The 16,894-nt window shown below is 34.6% G+C and overlaps 1 protein-coding gene across 4 annotated transcripts in view; it reads right to left on the bottom strand.

Moving 5' to 3' along the window:
• LOC148824040 (putative uncharacterized protein MYH16) overlaps window positions 1-16,894 on the bottom strand; it is an 86,626-nt gene that overhangs the window by 61,959 nt on the left and 7,773 nt on the right. For 3 of the 4 annotated variants that reach the window (XM_088927129.1, XM_088927130.1, XM_088927131.1), the window contains exons 2-3: window positions 14,389-14,553; window positions 2,151-2,378 (exon numbers count right to left, since the gene is read on the bottom strand). In XM_088927129.1, the coding sequence (XP_088783255.1) occupies window positions 2,151-2,378; window positions 14,389-14,553 (393 nt within the window). The remainder of the gene's footprint in view (window positions 1-2,150; window positions 2,379-14,388; window positions 14,554-16,894) is intronic. The other variant, XM_088927132.1, reaches the window with a different exon arrangement.

The following is a 16,894-nucleotide window of genomic DNA, read 5'->3' as shown; positions in this document are numbered from 1 at the left end:
TTTGTACTCTGTAAATTGAGCTGGTTCTCAGTGCAATTTATACTGGTTGTGAAACTCATTTACAAAGCAATGAATAGTCTAGTTTCAGATTATTTTAAGCATTTAATGCATGAGTATAGGTCCATATTTATCCAATTGTCCAGTTGTAGTAGTATCCATTGCTTTGAGTTAGTTGAGAAGCATTTCTAAGTAAAATTGTATTATTAATACTACTATCCCATTGGCTGGAGGGTACACTGTGAAATGAAAGAGAGCCATACAGTATGTTACTCCTGCAACCATGTTTAATCTGAAATAAAAGAATAACCAACAAGTCCCTTGTATTGCTTATATTGCAGTGAAAGAGAGAGCAGGGGGTGTGTCTGTCTTTTACCCTCTGAAAGCAAGGTGTGGAAACCAGGTGACCAGCTCTCTAGGGGCCTTTGGTGGCACTGATACAACTGCTCAGATTTTTACCCCAGAATGCAATGATTTCCCAATGGTAAGTGGTTACTCTTTACAGTGACATGAAACCATATTTTGACAAAACAGTATTAAGAAGTGACATAATTCAGGTAGATAACAATTGTATTGTGGAAAGCAATTACACTTCTAATGGTTGATTTTAGAATTCCTCCTTATGATAGAGTACAAGAAATGTCCATGAATATTCCTTGTGACAACTGATTCAAGAAAATCTCTAGAAGTTGCTTTCTAATTCAAAACTTTAATATTTACTGCAACTAATAAATGTACAAAGCAAAAACATTTATTTGTTCGCGTGAATGCGGCAAGTCTGGGCTTTAACTTCTGATCTTTTTGCGAGGCACCAAATATAGTTGATTAATACAATTTTTATGTAGTATACCAGCAGTCTCAAAACAAGAGAAGAAAAACGGCAATTTTGTGTCTAAGAGATCCAGCACTGTATTTGTCATTCATAGTTTAATAAAATTGTTTTGATTCCTGAGTAACCTTAGACTAGACTAGAATATATTCTATAGGGATGTCTAAACACATATCAGTTTCTCATCTCTGTGTAAAACTTTGTAGAAATTAACAGTGTGTTATCTTGGTTGTTTTTAAGGTAAAATCTGTTTCCCGGATGATCTACAAAAATAAAAAATATAGGGTTCTATACAACAATAAGCAAAGGTTAGAATGTGATTTAACACCATGAACATAAAATATATGGTTACAGGCATTTAGCAATACCCTCGTGATAAAAGAAGGTTAGGAAATTTACTACAGCAATAATTCACTGGATGCATAAAATATGGTAAACTTAGCTCATTGTGTTTGTGTCCTGTAACTATTTATACAAGTTCAAACATAACCTGGCTGTAAAGTTATTTCCTTTCATCAGGTTCCATTTACTGACTTTTGGAGATTTCTCTCCGTATTTCTCTCTGTATTTTCTAGGAAATAACAATCTATTCTTATTTCACTTTGACCTGGATTCTTTATTTTTACTAAGATTAAAGTAGAAAGAAATACTTTCAAACTTACCATATGAACTACTTTTTCATTGTCAGCCTTACCTTATAAATCATACACTGCAAAACCTTTTACAGCAAAATGTAAGGATGGTAGTAAATATCCTCACGCTCCCTCATAATCTAATTTAGCTCACGGTTTCTCAAGGTACTATCCCCAAGAAAATCAGTATGATTCATAATGTATCATATTAATTATAATTCTTGTTAACATTAAAAAGCAGTTTGTAAAATGTGATTTCTTTTAAGAAAACATTGCAAGTATTACTTTCTAAGAATCTGTTTAAAGTAACTGAAAAGAGGTTTAACTACTGTACCTAAACATTGTTCTTTTCATATAATAGGTCTGATAAATTTTAAATTGCTGTTTATAATCATCTTTAAGAGCTTGACAGAAGATGCTTGTTAAGGTATTTGAACAGAAATCATAGAAACCAAATAAATCAGCAAACTAAGATTTGATAAATAAATAATTGAAAGCGGTTCATAATGTCCAGTTACCTAACATCCCAGCAGTTGTTCATGGAGGCAGAGACACTTTCATGATTAATGCCACTCATTTCAAAACAAATAAAGTCACAAAATGTAACCTCGGGATATTCAAAGAGTGACAGGCAGCAGGAGTACAAAAGGGAACCAGTACTTTGAGATAATGGGGTTAAAAGATAATCTAACCTGCTTCTCTTTTTCCACGGCTATCAGAGTGGACTCCAGTTCCTCAATGTCCTTCTTCAGGCTACTGCATTCCGACTCCAGCCTTTGTTTGTGCACAGCCAGCTCAGCAGTGCAGCTCTCCTCCTCCTCCAGACGATCGTTCAGTGCAGCCACCTGGGACTCCAGCTCCCTCTTTACCTTCACCAGCTGTGTGCACCTCTGCTCCGTCTCTAGCAGGTTCTCTTGCTCCTGAGAAGAGGAGGATTGGCTAGGTTGAAGGACAGAGTTGGACAACACCTCTGGATCCATCACACCTCACAGTCAAAGAGAATCTCTGTCCCAGCTCCCCACCACCCAGCTTCTAGAAACTTACTATTTTACACAAAAAACAAACAGACACGCTCTTAACAGCAGAAGTTTCAAAATTGTGAACTCAGACTCCTTTGTGAAAATCAATTAAAAGCCTCAACCACAGATAGATAAAATCTTCACTTGACACTCAATAACTATAATATAATAATAAATATTGCTATGCTCTCTGTTCTTTAACAAAGAAATGAACTTTCTTTCTTTCTATAAAAAGGAACTAGTCTTTTGCAGGGTGTCTTAAACTTCTTCCCCTTGTCCTAACTCATTTAGATCCTGAAAGACTAACTAAATAGCATACCCAAATCGTTAAAGGGCATTCAGACGATTGTGATTATTTATTTGACAAAACTGCAGCGCATAGTTTTCCATAAATGTGCCTGTGTTGCTTTCACTAGTTTACGTTCCATTTGTCTTTCAAGTCTCTCTCTCCATCCCTCTCTTTCCATTTGCTTCTCTCACTCTCTCAATCTGGCAAACTGCCCAGAGAGAAAAAAGCCCCCCTCCCACACACACAGAATGCTTCCTCTGGTCTGTGGCAGGTACAGCCAAAAAGAGAAAGAAGTTGAATTTTAAAGCAGCAACTACAGTTGCATATTTCACAGTTGACTCAAAGCACAGAGTAAAAAAAGAATCATTCTTACATTGTCAGAAACACAATCATTTACTTGTTTTTGAAATAGAGTGAAATTGGGCTATTGAATCAGTGAACATTTTTTACCCTTTGATAACAAAGAGAAAAATGTAGACTAATAATAGGCTACTAGTTTAATCTTTTTCACCAAGGATGAAAAAGGCCCTTCACCCTGAATCTGTTCATATCTTTTTCTCCTTTCTACATCCCTACATCTATTTTATACCACCCTGTTTTAATCAGAAATCAGTTTACTTTGGGGGAATCAGAATATACAGTATGTTGATAATGATAATCAGGAAAATCCTAAATTATGTGTATATCAGTGTGATCAAGAGAATATAAATAGATACAAAAAATTAAAAAGTTAAAAATATAAATATTTATATCTAGAAAACTGCGATGGATATGCAATAAAATTTCCTTCCTAAGTGAACAGTATAAACCAAGCATAAAATGCACTATTCTCTTACAACTTAATAAAATAAATGATAAAGTTAGTGTTATAAATGACTCATCTGACAGCCCCTTGCTCCAGGCTGTGTCCTAAAGGGTTAATCTCCTAGTTTTCCAGAAGGAGGGACCACAAATCTTTGTACAACTAGAAAGCATAGCTGGTGTTTTCAATTACAGAGTAGACCCCTCATAAGTGCTTATCAAAAGTCGCTGAAGAGTTTTGCATTCCTACTTTTCTTTTTTTCCTTTTAGTGCATGTTGACAAGTGCCATGTCAAGTGAAAGAAATCACTGCATTCCAGGTGCGACTTGACAGAAAAACAAAACAAAAGAAAGGGAGTGTGAGAGGCACACACATGAAAAAGAACAAAACAAACAAAATAAAAAACAGTACATACAGCTGCCAGTCGCTCCTCCAGGGTCATACTAAAGTTATCCCAATCCAGGTCTTCTGGCTCAGGATCTGCCTGGCGCCTGTCATCCTCCTCAGAACCATCTGAGAGAGACCTAGATCTTCGCAACCGCAGCAGCTGAGACATTCTCGGCATTAAGCACCTACTGTGTTTTCAAACCCAAGTGTGCAGGTCTGTGGTTGTCAGGCTGGTGAGAGTTAATAGCAGGGGGCAGGCTTGAGAGCTATTCATTCAAGCTCTGGCAGACAACGGAAGCTGTGTTGTTCGGGCGCACAAGAAGTAATTTAGAACTTTGTCCCCCGAGGCTACACCTGTCATGAAGTGTCTGTCTTTCTCTGCTTGTTCTTTACCTCTAACCTTGCTCTCTGCTTAACTCCACACCTTTTGTTCAGTTCGCTCCCCCCTCTTTCCTATCCCGGTCGGCACCAATCTTTCTCTTTCAGTCAGATCATTCAAAGCTGCAAAGAGCTTAAACAAATCAGAATGCTAAAGAGACTCAGCTCCTGCTAAAGCCTGACCTCTTACACTGCTGCAGGTCCTTGGTCTGTGCTGGTCTGTTGCCACTTCCCACAATAGCGGCTGGTGTTGAGTACAGGTATTTCTTGAACAACTGCAGATCTATCCTGTTTCCTAGTGGATGAGTATAGGATGACTGATTATACAAAAGTTTTACTTATACATCACTGGTAACCAAAGACTCTTTTTTTATCCTACTTCTACTGTTCATACAACAATAATTTGACCCTTTTTCAATCCTACGGTATGCATTCCCATAAGTTCAACTTTGTAACATTACCCCTTTGTAATTTAAAGTCTGATCCTTATCTATAGCCACGCCTCTTTACACAGTCCCACAGCTGTTTCTCTACCACCAAAACAAATTCGAAACATTTTGCACAAAAATTCAGACTGCAACATGCAGACTTTTCTGAATGTATTGCAATCAAGTATGCATTTAACTGTACATACACTTACTACATCATGGTTTTATGCTCTGTCTCCATAGCATTTAATAAACCATATCATGTACTTGTGAAGGAAAAAAATCTTAATCAGTAATAAATTACACAAATCTGTATGCTAACCATTATGCCAATATGAAGCATGCTATGGGAATACATTTCAGTAATTCTAGATTACATTTAAATTAATATAGCCTACTTTAAATACTTATCATGGAAATCTTTCAAAGGTTAACAGTTAAGACTGGTGTTAAAATAACATTCAGAAAGCAATTTACAATTACCTTGAGAACCAGCTCATCTGTAGGTCATAATGTTGTTGGTTTTATCACTTACAATATAAATGAAAAAATAAGCTACCAAGGCTGCATTATTTCTAAAAAACACTGGCCATAAGATAACTTTGAAAAGCAAATAACCACAGTCCCTTCAGCTCCTTAATATTAGCAGATTCCAGAATTCCCGAAATATTCCAGACTGAATGGCACTGAAGGACCTCTTTATTGGCTTACAAGAAAACAACACCCACATACAGTATCAGACAGATGCAAGTGAAATAATACCCTGCATTTGCAATTAAGCATTTTCAGCATGCACTTAGAATGACAGCAACTCTTGATGTAGTGCTGAATCAACAAGTACTGCAGCATATTCTATTTTCCTCAAGATTCCTAATCTTGAAACTGAAGAAAAGGTACCCATCTTGCAAGTACAGACAGATTTGGTAGAAACTTAAGGCTCATCTTAACTGTATGAAAATCATATTTACAATCTCAACCGTGGACTGCTGTTTCTAAAATTGAATTTGGTTTCTTTTAAGAGATTAGCATTTAGGCTTTAATCTCAACATTTTCACATTCCACACAAGACCAACTGCATGCTTTTTGTGCTGCATCTACAGTAAATGAACAGGCTTAGCTTGTTTTAAAAGAATACTCAAAAGAGGTCTTAGAAGGCTACAACACCACCAAAACATAATACATAATACATAATACATAATACATAATACAAAGCAAATCCTAAAGGTTATGCCTACAATATACCTATTGAGGTTATCTGTATTATTATAAGCCAAAAAGGTTTCAATAATGGAAAAATAATGACAATTCTGAAAGTTCCCAACCTAGGGAGTTGCTTAATACAGAAGCTGTAACATCACTTTAAATGAATAAGTTTAATTTCAGTTTAAGGTAGTCTTTGTGGCTACAGTCTCATTATGCAGACTGTATAGAAACAAGATTTAAAATTTACTGGCCATGGAGCTGGGCACTGCTCCCCCAAAACCAAGGCCAAGAAGACCAGGAACTCCAGGAAGCTGCTTCAAATGGGGCTGCAACTGCAGGCCTTTCCCGTGACGACTCACTGAGGCATGCATCACCTTGGCTGGCTGTCTGGCGCATAGCTTTGCTCACTGTGGGACTTCTTTGCGGGCTGCCTCAGGTACTCAGTGAAAACTAATCTCTATGCTAATGTTCTCTGTGCCACTCTGGGGACCACTTAGTTTCAACTTCAGCAGTTGAAGCTCCTTTTTCCTTTGCTGAAAGTAAGCAAGTGTACTGTACATTCTTCAGGTGGTGTACTGCCATAACCAAAGTAGCATCAGAGATTTGAAAAAGAAGATATCTTTGTTAAAACTCTATTTTGTTCAATCTGAAGGACAGATTCTACAGATATACTGTAATATTTTTTCAGACTGCCAGAAAGCACCAAGGGAGATGATTCTATTAGCTTTTTACAAATATTTCCTCCAAAATGACTACCCTTATTAGCTGCAAACAAGCCCATTTAATTATTTCTGCTCCAGCACAGGGATGAACAGGCCATATAGCTTCATCTTCATCACAGTAGGTTCACAGGATTCACAGGATATGCACAGGATTATTCTGTTGTCACCATGCAGAACTGAATACTGTATATTTCACCTTAGTTTGCAGAGTTTTCTGCTTAATTTGGCCAGGTTGAAGATTACGTATGGCAGCCTATTTAGCCTGTCTAACAGCACATGAATAGGAAAAGGACTGATCTCAGAACTCTGGAGAAGTAATGTGAGATTATAAACTGGACTCATTGTTTTTTATCACATACTGAAGCTGGGTTTCTGTCTATACTTTATCATTCCTTTGGGAAGTGTCCCTGGATTTCTTTCCATAGCAGATGATCTGAACATGAAGATATTCTCGTATTCTTAAGTGTGTGTACAGTACAGTATGTAAAGTACTGTATAGTATGTACTGTAGAGAGTGTTATTCTGTTCCACTTTCCTATGTCTGTTTCCTGGGATATTCTTGTATTGTGCATTATGACACTATGGCTACAGAATAACTTGTAAAATGTTGGATTTGTGAATGTTTATTTCTTGGTGCAAAACAACAGAAGCTGATGCCTTTACTTTTCAGTTTGGCAATGAAAAGTCTAGAATTGCAGGCTACTATGTCTCTCAGCTAGTTAGTTTTGAGATAATAACTTTTGTTTTCTTAGATTTAACTTCTAACTCTAAATTTCACTGTTTTTTTTACATTTACGCTTACATTTCTGTCTTTTGTTTGTTACTCATATGTTTTGTATTCTGTTTGTCCAGATCTTGGTCAGAGGAGGTATTCCTCTTCAATAATAAATTGAAATGAGTGTAGTGTACCTTACAAGATTTAACAAGTGCAAGGTTTGGACACACTCAGCAAAGCAGGTAAAAGCTTATTTTTTACACTTTAAGAACATTCATATTTATTTACTTTAGGAGATTGTTCTGAAGTCTCCAGATATTCACAAATTTCAAAATGAACTATATGATGTCATTGCTTTTTCTTGAGCAATGAATTAAACAAAGTGGGTTGTTGTAGCTGATAGGAAGATACTGTAAATATTACTGTCAATGCTTTTAACAATGATACTGAAGAACATTTCAGTCAAGTGATGTAAGTGCATAACAGTAATAATTTATGTTTGTCATCAGTTTCTACAGTACATCCAAAATTTTTGATCCACAGTTTCTAGACTACATAACACTTAAACACTTGATTTGACATCAGTTCACTACACATATCCCGGGTCTTCCCTCTAACTCTAAATGCTTCCAAAACTTTGTTTAAGATTTAAATGAAAATAATCTGCAGTTATTGGGAAATATTTTCTATAAAGTATATTTTTGTTTCTCTCACTTTGCTGCAGCACATTACCTTCACAGAGGTATTTATTGCCTCATTGGACTTGAGTTGAAAAAATACAAAAACAATATAGCATAGTTAAATGCTCTAATTAAAGCCCATTCTTACTATTAAACTCATAAATAAACCAGTTCGAGCTTTTTATCTTTTCCCCATGTTTGCATGGGTTTCTGGTAGTTGCTCCGATTTCCTCCCCCAGTCCAACAATATACTGTATTAGTAGGTTAACTGGCTTCTGGAAAAATTGGCCCAGAAAATTAGGGGTGAGAGTGTGTGTGTGTCTGTGTATGCATGTGCCTTGTAATAGACAGGCATCCTGTCCAGGGAGTACTGTATGCTGCTTTGTGCCAGTTGCTTACCGGCATAGGCTCCGGCTTCCTCATGTCTCTTACTGGATAAAGCAGCTCGAGAATTGATGGATGGATAAATCTATTTGCAAAGGCTATTTCTAAGTAGAGAGAAGCAGCTGTGTAATAGAACAATGCATTATGATTAGACAACTTTTTCGAAGGATTGATTTGTTTCTAATAATGTACAATGCCTCTTCCATTAACTACTGTATATCTAGTCTGTTGTCAGCAATGTTCTTGTGTGGTGCTTTCCTGCAGAGAAATTACTACCTACAAAAAATAGTACAGGCCTTTAGAAGCTTCAGTTTACAGGCAGCACAAAATTAGAATGATACATTGCTAGAAGCCAGATAGAAATCTCAAAAGCAATAGATAGTAAGATGTCAACTGTTCAGTGTGATCACCCATTTCAAGGGAAGTGAAAATCATCTGATGGCAACATATCCCACAGCTAGAAGAAATTGGGGTTATAAGTATGAGTTTAGAATTTGAACACTCACTACACTGTCTGTTTATGGGAACACTTGCTGTCACAGAACTCATGTGTAACACTTCGATAATGACAGCATTACGTTATGTACTGCAATGTGACAAAAACTGAATGGAAGAGTATGATTCCAGAAACAATTTTTTTCTACCATATTGTAAATACATTTTTAAACGTTACATTCATTCTTTTTGTAAAAATGTTCTGGCACACAGAAAAATACTCAACAGTACCCAGAGAAGATTTATGCCAAACTTCATATTTTGGTTAAATACAAGCAACATGTCCAGTGTTTCACCACTTAAGGATAAGTGTGAAATACCACAAAGGCATTACTTCACATTCCATCTAAAAGGCTTTTGTCTTATTTGTCTTTCACAACTTCTGTCAAACACTTTTAATGAGGATTTGTCCTCTAGAAAGGCTATGCATTTTTTGTGATTTATTGATGTCTACACTCTATGTCTACATGATAAAAAACAGACAGAATATTAATACTAATTTATTTTCAAATGAAATGGTTGTGCATGACATCTGTTCTTCACTTATTAATTCAGTCCCTGTTAAGTATGTGAAATAACATATTTGGATATTTATAAACCCAAGATTGGTATGGTTGAGATATACAGTTATGTACTATATATAACTGGTTAATTAATCAAAGAACATTAAACTCTTCTTTATGCTTCTTTAACAGGGGAAGCTGCACTTAAAAGTTATTACTGTAGAAACTACAATATTATCTTCTAAATAGGCAAACTAACGGATTCTTTAAAACTGTAAGGCAAGTATACCACTCTTGGAAATCTGGGTTTCTGACGGCATAATCTACACATAAATCTGTAACTCAAATCAAAACTTTGAAGAAACTAGTGAATTGTACAATGTACAATGTATTTTTCATTGTTTTCCAAATGTTGTTGGTAAAAGAATAAAACAAACACTTTTGACACAGCAATTTCAAGGTACAGTATACACACTGTACATGTATATGTACAATAAGCAGACTATTGCTCAAGATTTATGCTAATAACATTAGTGTTAATTAACTGGGACCAAGTGTACAATATACTAATGATGTTGTTTTAGATAAGACTTTATTAATCCCGTAGGGAAATTGATGTGTTACAGCAGTCCAGCCCAAGACAAGCAAAAACAGCCATCAGAATAGTTATAAAAAAAAAGACAACAAAATAAATATAAAATAAATAAATAAAAAATAAATACATAGGTGTGTGCAAAATGTGATGATCATAGTCATTGTAGAAACAATAAAATATGTGCAAAATGTGCATAGGTTTATACAGACTGATTGTCCAAAAAGTACAATGGAGCAAACATGCTGTCCAAAGATGAGCAAATGAAGGGCTAACAGTCCTAGCCTAGAGCAGCGTTATACACCCTGACAGCCGCCGGGAGGAAAGACCTGCGGAAACGTTCTCTTGAACAATTTTCTCACATTTCATTAAAACCAAATGCAAGTCTTAAATTAATTTACTAATATTAACTACTGCTTCTCAAGCTAAATTGGTGTTTAATATATGTAGAAGATATATCACTGTTAATAACTTTTAGTTTCCAAAGCAAAACTTTCATTCGTTACCATTAAGCTAGTTTTCCTGTTGCATAGGGTTAGGAGACATTTGACTTCTCTTATCCTGGACTGCACACCAGTCCATCAAAGATACTGCAGAAACTGGAGCACCTGTTGAAATCCTGCATGAACATGGGAAGATCATTTATACTTCAGACAGACAGAATCTGAAGGACAAAAAATAACCCTGATCATTGGATCTCTGAAGCACCATTTAATACTTACAGTATGTCAGTCACGTTCTGTTTTCTGCACTGTTTTCATTGCACTTACATACAGTATGTGTTTACATTAATTTACTGTGGGTTTTATACAGTGCAAACAAAATATACAATCAAATACAAATGATTCAAATGATTTACCACTCCGTCTTACGTTACTATTCAAATGAATGTTGCACACATAATTCCAAAATGTTATCATACAACATTATTTCTTTTCATATAAGGAACTTTCACCTTGATGGAGTGATCATGGCTTAATTTAGGTCAGATGTTTCATTAACTGGCTAACATACAGTATAAAGAAAGCTCTTGGGTTGCTTTTATAGGAATTGCATGACTCAGGAGAAAGGTTAAGTTAGGGTAAATGAAAGGTTAGCTTTTATTGAGAAGCGATCCATGAGAATATAAAATAGTACACAGGTAGTCCTTTATATATTAGACCCTTTTGACAAAACCACACTGCTGTAATTTGTAGGCTTTTGAAAAGTCTTATTCACAGTACTCAAGAATATCTACACTGGCAGTTAATAATCTTACAGCCTTTGTGAATCACTGCCATTATTTGAAATCTGACCAAACCACTGTGAAGAAAAAATGAACCATACGTGTTACATACTGTATATGCTGACAATAACTGGACTGGATGCCAAAAATCAAAGATGTCAACATTTGTAAAAAAAGAAGTCTATTAACACAAAAACATTCCATGACAACCGCCTTGGCTCATCTCAAAAAACATCAGAGGATAATTTTTTCCATTATTTTGAAAGCAGGCCAGCACAGAAATGAGCAGGAGTCTGCCACAAATTCATTCTAATTAACATAAAGCACAGGTCGTATTAACAGATCCAAAAGGCTTGTTTGAATATGTTTAAATGTTTACTAGGTGGAATAATTTTAAAGAAGTGCAGCTGAATTTTGTTGAATACTGTATAAACTATGTAAAGAATGCATTGCTGAACAGTGAAAAAGGATAAATTATTTTCCAGCACTATGGAAAGAAATGAAAGAATGGAAAATATCACTCTCTGTAGTTGGTTTCTTTTATAATAGTGAATCAGTTTCCAAATGTATAATGCTTCATTCACTACCACAGTTTTAGAATGATAAATCAATTTTCCATTTGTCCTATTTATTCATATAAGACAAAATAAAATCACTAAATTATGTGTGCTAAACTTAAACCCGTACTCTTAAAATGTAAACATTAATAATTGTTTTCAGAATTTAGGTCAGAATTTCTTTACCCTTACTCTTTGACTCACTGACACATCTCATATACAAATAAAGCCCTATGTGAAATGTTTATCTTTCCATAACATAACAAATTAATAGTTAACACTTGAATGTTTACAAACTATTTACAAAAGGTCTTGCTGAGCAGTCTCTAGAGGAAGGCCCAATATTATTTTAGCCCTTTTCTTCGGCTCAAAGGAGCAATCCAACACATAGTAAAGCATAAATACATGAACTCATAAGGTTGGGTACTTCACTTTTGTTTAGTTTTACTAATGCAGTGAACAGACAGACAAATATCTCTTACGTATACCAGCCCTTATTCCAGTATACCTACAGTACTTCTAAAGCATAAAATAACTGTGGTATGAGCAAGAATAAGTTGTAGAATAATAACATAATAAAATAATAAAAGAATAACAGTAGGAAAGTCTGACAACATCAATTATATCAGACAATACATAAGAATATTGGTTTTTCATTGAAATGCCGCATCAAAATTCTAATGATTATAGTGTATATACTGTACAGTATATACTGTACATTTTCAGTCGTACTGTATAAAAAGTTTGATTAAAAACATATAAAACACATTGCTATATACAGAAGCATCAATCTATCCATTTTCATAAAAAGTGTTCAGTCTGGTACTGTCATGGTACAGTATAGAGAATTATTTATTTTAACAGATGGCTAATCGCTTTAAGACTATAACATGAAGGTCACATTCCTTTCTGAAAGTACTATGACTTAAAAAGTAGATTTGAAGAGTGATGGTGGTGAGCATTTTACACCTGCTGACTTTAAATCTAATTTTAAATAGGGTGACCAATAATTCTTTTATTGCCAACTTTTACATCCCAAAGTAAACATTTAGTATTGGTGTTAACTTTTGTGACCCATGGTTTGCCTTCCTTTATTCTTACTATGTGAAAGCATATAAATCAGAGTGATTTACAATAAAAAGTAATGTTTTGCTATTAATGGCTTATAACTTTGAGTGAGCAGGGTCAGAGCTCAAGAAAAAGTCACCTTTCAATTGTTTCCATTTTTGTTTGCTTCCCAATTTCTTTAAAGAAAATGTCAAAAAGATACAGTGGACTGAGTAAGATTCTGATATACTGAATAAGGATACAGTGCTGAAGCATTTGATAATGTTTTAAAAAGTATATATGGGGTAACCCATGTCACCTAAAGCAAACTGCTTTCCTGGGCCATGTTCTTAGTGTAAACATGCAGCTAATACTCAATTCACACAACTTTATCTAAAATTTTACTTATTTTTATTTTATTTATTTCAAAGGTCGTAACAGTTCTAGGTTTATTTACATTATATACTGTAAGTAAGTAAGGTTTTGCACACAACCAAAATGTAAATAAAGTGAAATAATTCTGAAAGAAAACGTTTCCCCTCCAAGGTTCTTAAACTGGTATCAAATTCAGTATGATATTCTTGAGTTAATTATAAATATAATTCTGCTTACAGGACCTGGCAGCCTCAGAAGACGCCAATGACACTGAAAAACCCCAGCACTCCTCTCTTAATCAAACATCTTTTTCAGTCCCAGCCACAATATGTCAGTGCAGGTTTGCCTTATAAAGAAAACCTGTGGCCATATTTTCTAACATTTTTTAAAAGAAAAATATTTTAATCAGTTTATATTTCAGAATAAAATTAAGTAGTTCTGGTATTCATGAGAATTGCTCTTAAGATTGAATATTAGTATTTAAGACTTTAAAGAATTTGGACCTGACATTTCACCAACACAGACTGAAGCTCAACATCATGACTGTTATGCTTCACATAAAACAATTCTAAGAATGTAACAACAGGGGGTGTTAAAGTTTCTGAGTAGGGATGTTGGAAGCAGAAGTCAGAAGAATTGACCTGACTTTTATGATTAATACTATTAATGTTGTATGCCTCTACTTCAACTACAATGGCTACAGCTGCTACTATTATTTACTTTTATTGAAGATAAAGTTAATAATGACATAAAACACAATTTTTTAATATTTAGATCATTACATTTACCAATAACAATCTGCAAAGCAAGTCTGTCTTGAAATCAACAAAATCAATATTTTTATCTTAATGCATCATGAAGAAAATGGCAATGCTAACGTTTGGAGTTCTGCCTTACAGATACAATATACTGTATGGTGATTATTTCATTTCAGATTTTTTCAAAGTGGGAATATTCCAAAAATGTTTTTCAGAAAAGTAAGATATAGCACTTATTAAGTGCTATTAATTAAGTGCTTATTAATCTCTGTGAGACTATACTTCAGTTTTAAAAAAAACTATTATTAAAAACAAAAAACCTGGAAGTAACCTGCAAATCTCTATTAAAAACAAATAAAATCTGGAACTTACTGCTCGCAATCTAATGAAAACCTCATTTTTTTCTTTGCAAAGTCCTGCATTCTTTTCCTCAAGCTCTTGGACCTTCGAAATGAGACGATCAGTTTGCTCGATGGCTTTCTTCAGCTCCTCTTTCTCTCTCATCTCAGATTGCTGACACTGTGGCAGAGGTTTGACCTGGGTAGCAGAGAAATGAATTTCCTTCAGGCTTCACTTCTGCAGATCTCTCCCCCAAATCTGGGCCTCTCAGGGGTCTTTAAAACAATATAAAATTTCATGCAATCCCAATGAAGTAGATCCAAAAATTTAGAAAAATGTGAAAAGCATGACAAGTCAGCAAAGCTTATTTATTAATTTTGTTTAAATTGAATATAAAAAAACAAAAATCACATCTACAGTATAACTCAACTGTGTTGCAAATGTACCATTGTTTTGCTCCCACTGTTTGTCAGCCTGCAGTAATGCAAGAGCTTTTAGAATCTTTGTTTTTATCAGTGGAATTAAGACATCAAAATATTATTCTATTATTTTTACTATTACTATTTTGGGTTTTTTTTGTATAATTCATAACGGCTACATTCTGTGATCAATGGTTGTCTTTGCTGGTACCTTAGAGGAGAAATAAAATCACAGACTAACAATGACTAAATTGATGTACACTATAAATATATTCTTATATGAGTTTAGAATACATACTGTACATAATGACAATTATTCTAGTAAGATGCATAATGATACGCAAGTTTTTCCACAAAGGAAATATTTTATTTTTCCTCCATTGCTTTAATCCAAAAGAACCCTCTTCCCATTATTAGCCTGCTTAACTTTTCAAAAGAATTCCGCTTCATAAGACATTCTAAAACTTGTAAAATGAATACTGTAAATACAAAAAAAGGCAATGTTGTTATTGAATTAATGAGAAGATTCAGTCAAATTCTGCACACTGGGTTTAAAAGGTCTTTCCTTCAGATACTGTATATAAAACAAGGTGCACTGTCAGAGGGACATTGATACACTGATACATTATGTTTTTGACTCCACATTAGATACAGTAATCCTAATGTCTCTACTTATCCACACTTCCACAGAGAACACACATGGAAACACTCAGTTGAGTACAACAAACATTTCTCTTTGAGTTATATTTGTACCAGAGGCTAGTGCTATGTGTATATGTATTGAGAAAGTACTGAAGAATAACTACTCAATAATGAACAGAATGAGTTACAACTAAGGCCACTTTGAAAAGCCAAAGCTCATATGAAAGGAATATGTGTCCTTTGGATATTTTTCTGTCACTATTAGTGTGGAAAAATCATAAGGATTCTAAATCCTTAAAAAACATGACCTATGAAAAATTCTGAAAGGGTTCTAACCATGTATAATTAAAATGGCTTTTTTAAGAAAAGGGAAATCTGTTGGCAATCAACATCATTTTAAATATCTGAAATTTTTTCCATATGACAAAAATCTCCTGCTGTACACATCTGAATCAGAGCCAGGACCTGAAATTTTTGTTTAGGGGGAATGAATGAATTTCTTGCAAATCTATCTACTCTATTTAAGAGTAAACACCCCACTTACAGATTTCTGTTTTTGATACTTTTACAGGTGTACAGCTGCCAATAGTAAGCCAACTAAATGATTTAGTTGCCTTCAAAATATATTTTGCTTAAAGTCAAAACATTACTGTATGAAGTTATTATTCACATTAGTAATGTAAGAAATCTAATTTTATACTTTATTTAATGTGTATTCTCCTATTAGATGTACATGATTTTGTACATTTTTAACAGCACCCCATAAATTACTTTTTACTTGCTTGGGTTCTAGGAATAAATTCTTCTGGGAAGTAATGGCATTGAAGAGGGGTGAAGCTGTACAGGAAAACAGTCTAATTTATTATTCCACTACCATGGAATGCTTTAGGCATACCAAGTTATAAATCTAGAAGACAAAAACAATGTCACAATTTGACTTGTACAAATATTCATAATGTAATAATAACTATTTGTGAAGACTGAAACAGCTAAAAAACAGTAAACAAATATAATTGTTGCACTCAAATACGGAAAATTAAGTTTATATTGTGACTTATTTTAGATTACAATTATTAAATTAAATAATCTAGTGCAAAAACATATGGCATTTGGACATTTATAGTTGTTTTTGCACATTTACACATCTCAGTAAAGAATTACGGTAAAAGTACCTATTCTTCCACAGGGAAATGATCACTCATTTTTGAGAAAAGACTAGATGCTTTCAAAGTTCAGCCTTTGCATTGACCCATAAACACCACTTCCTAGAGGAGCAAAACTTCATCAGCATCAGCTTCTGTCTATCCATTTTCTAATGGCTCATCCATGTCAAGGTTGTGGGGGAGCTGGCACCTTCTGCCTGTTGCTTGCAATGGGGGCAAGCTGGGTACACCCTGAATGGGACACTAGTCCATCACAGGACACACAGAGATACAAACACACTCACATCAGGGCCACTTTTCCCAGGAGCCAATTAA

The sequence above is a fragment of the Atractosteus spatula genome, chromosome 11 (assembly GCF_055471065.1).
Source record: "Atractosteus spatula isolate fAtrSpa1 chromosome 11, fAtrSpa1.hap1, whole genome shotgun sequence".
NCBI classification, from domain to species: Eukaryota; Metazoa; Chordata; class Actinopteri; order Semionotiformes; family Lepisosteidae; genus Atractosteus; species Atractosteus spatula.
The sequence above is the reverse complement of the archived record's forward strand: the minus strand, read 5'-3'. Positions and strand labels throughout refer to the sequence as shown.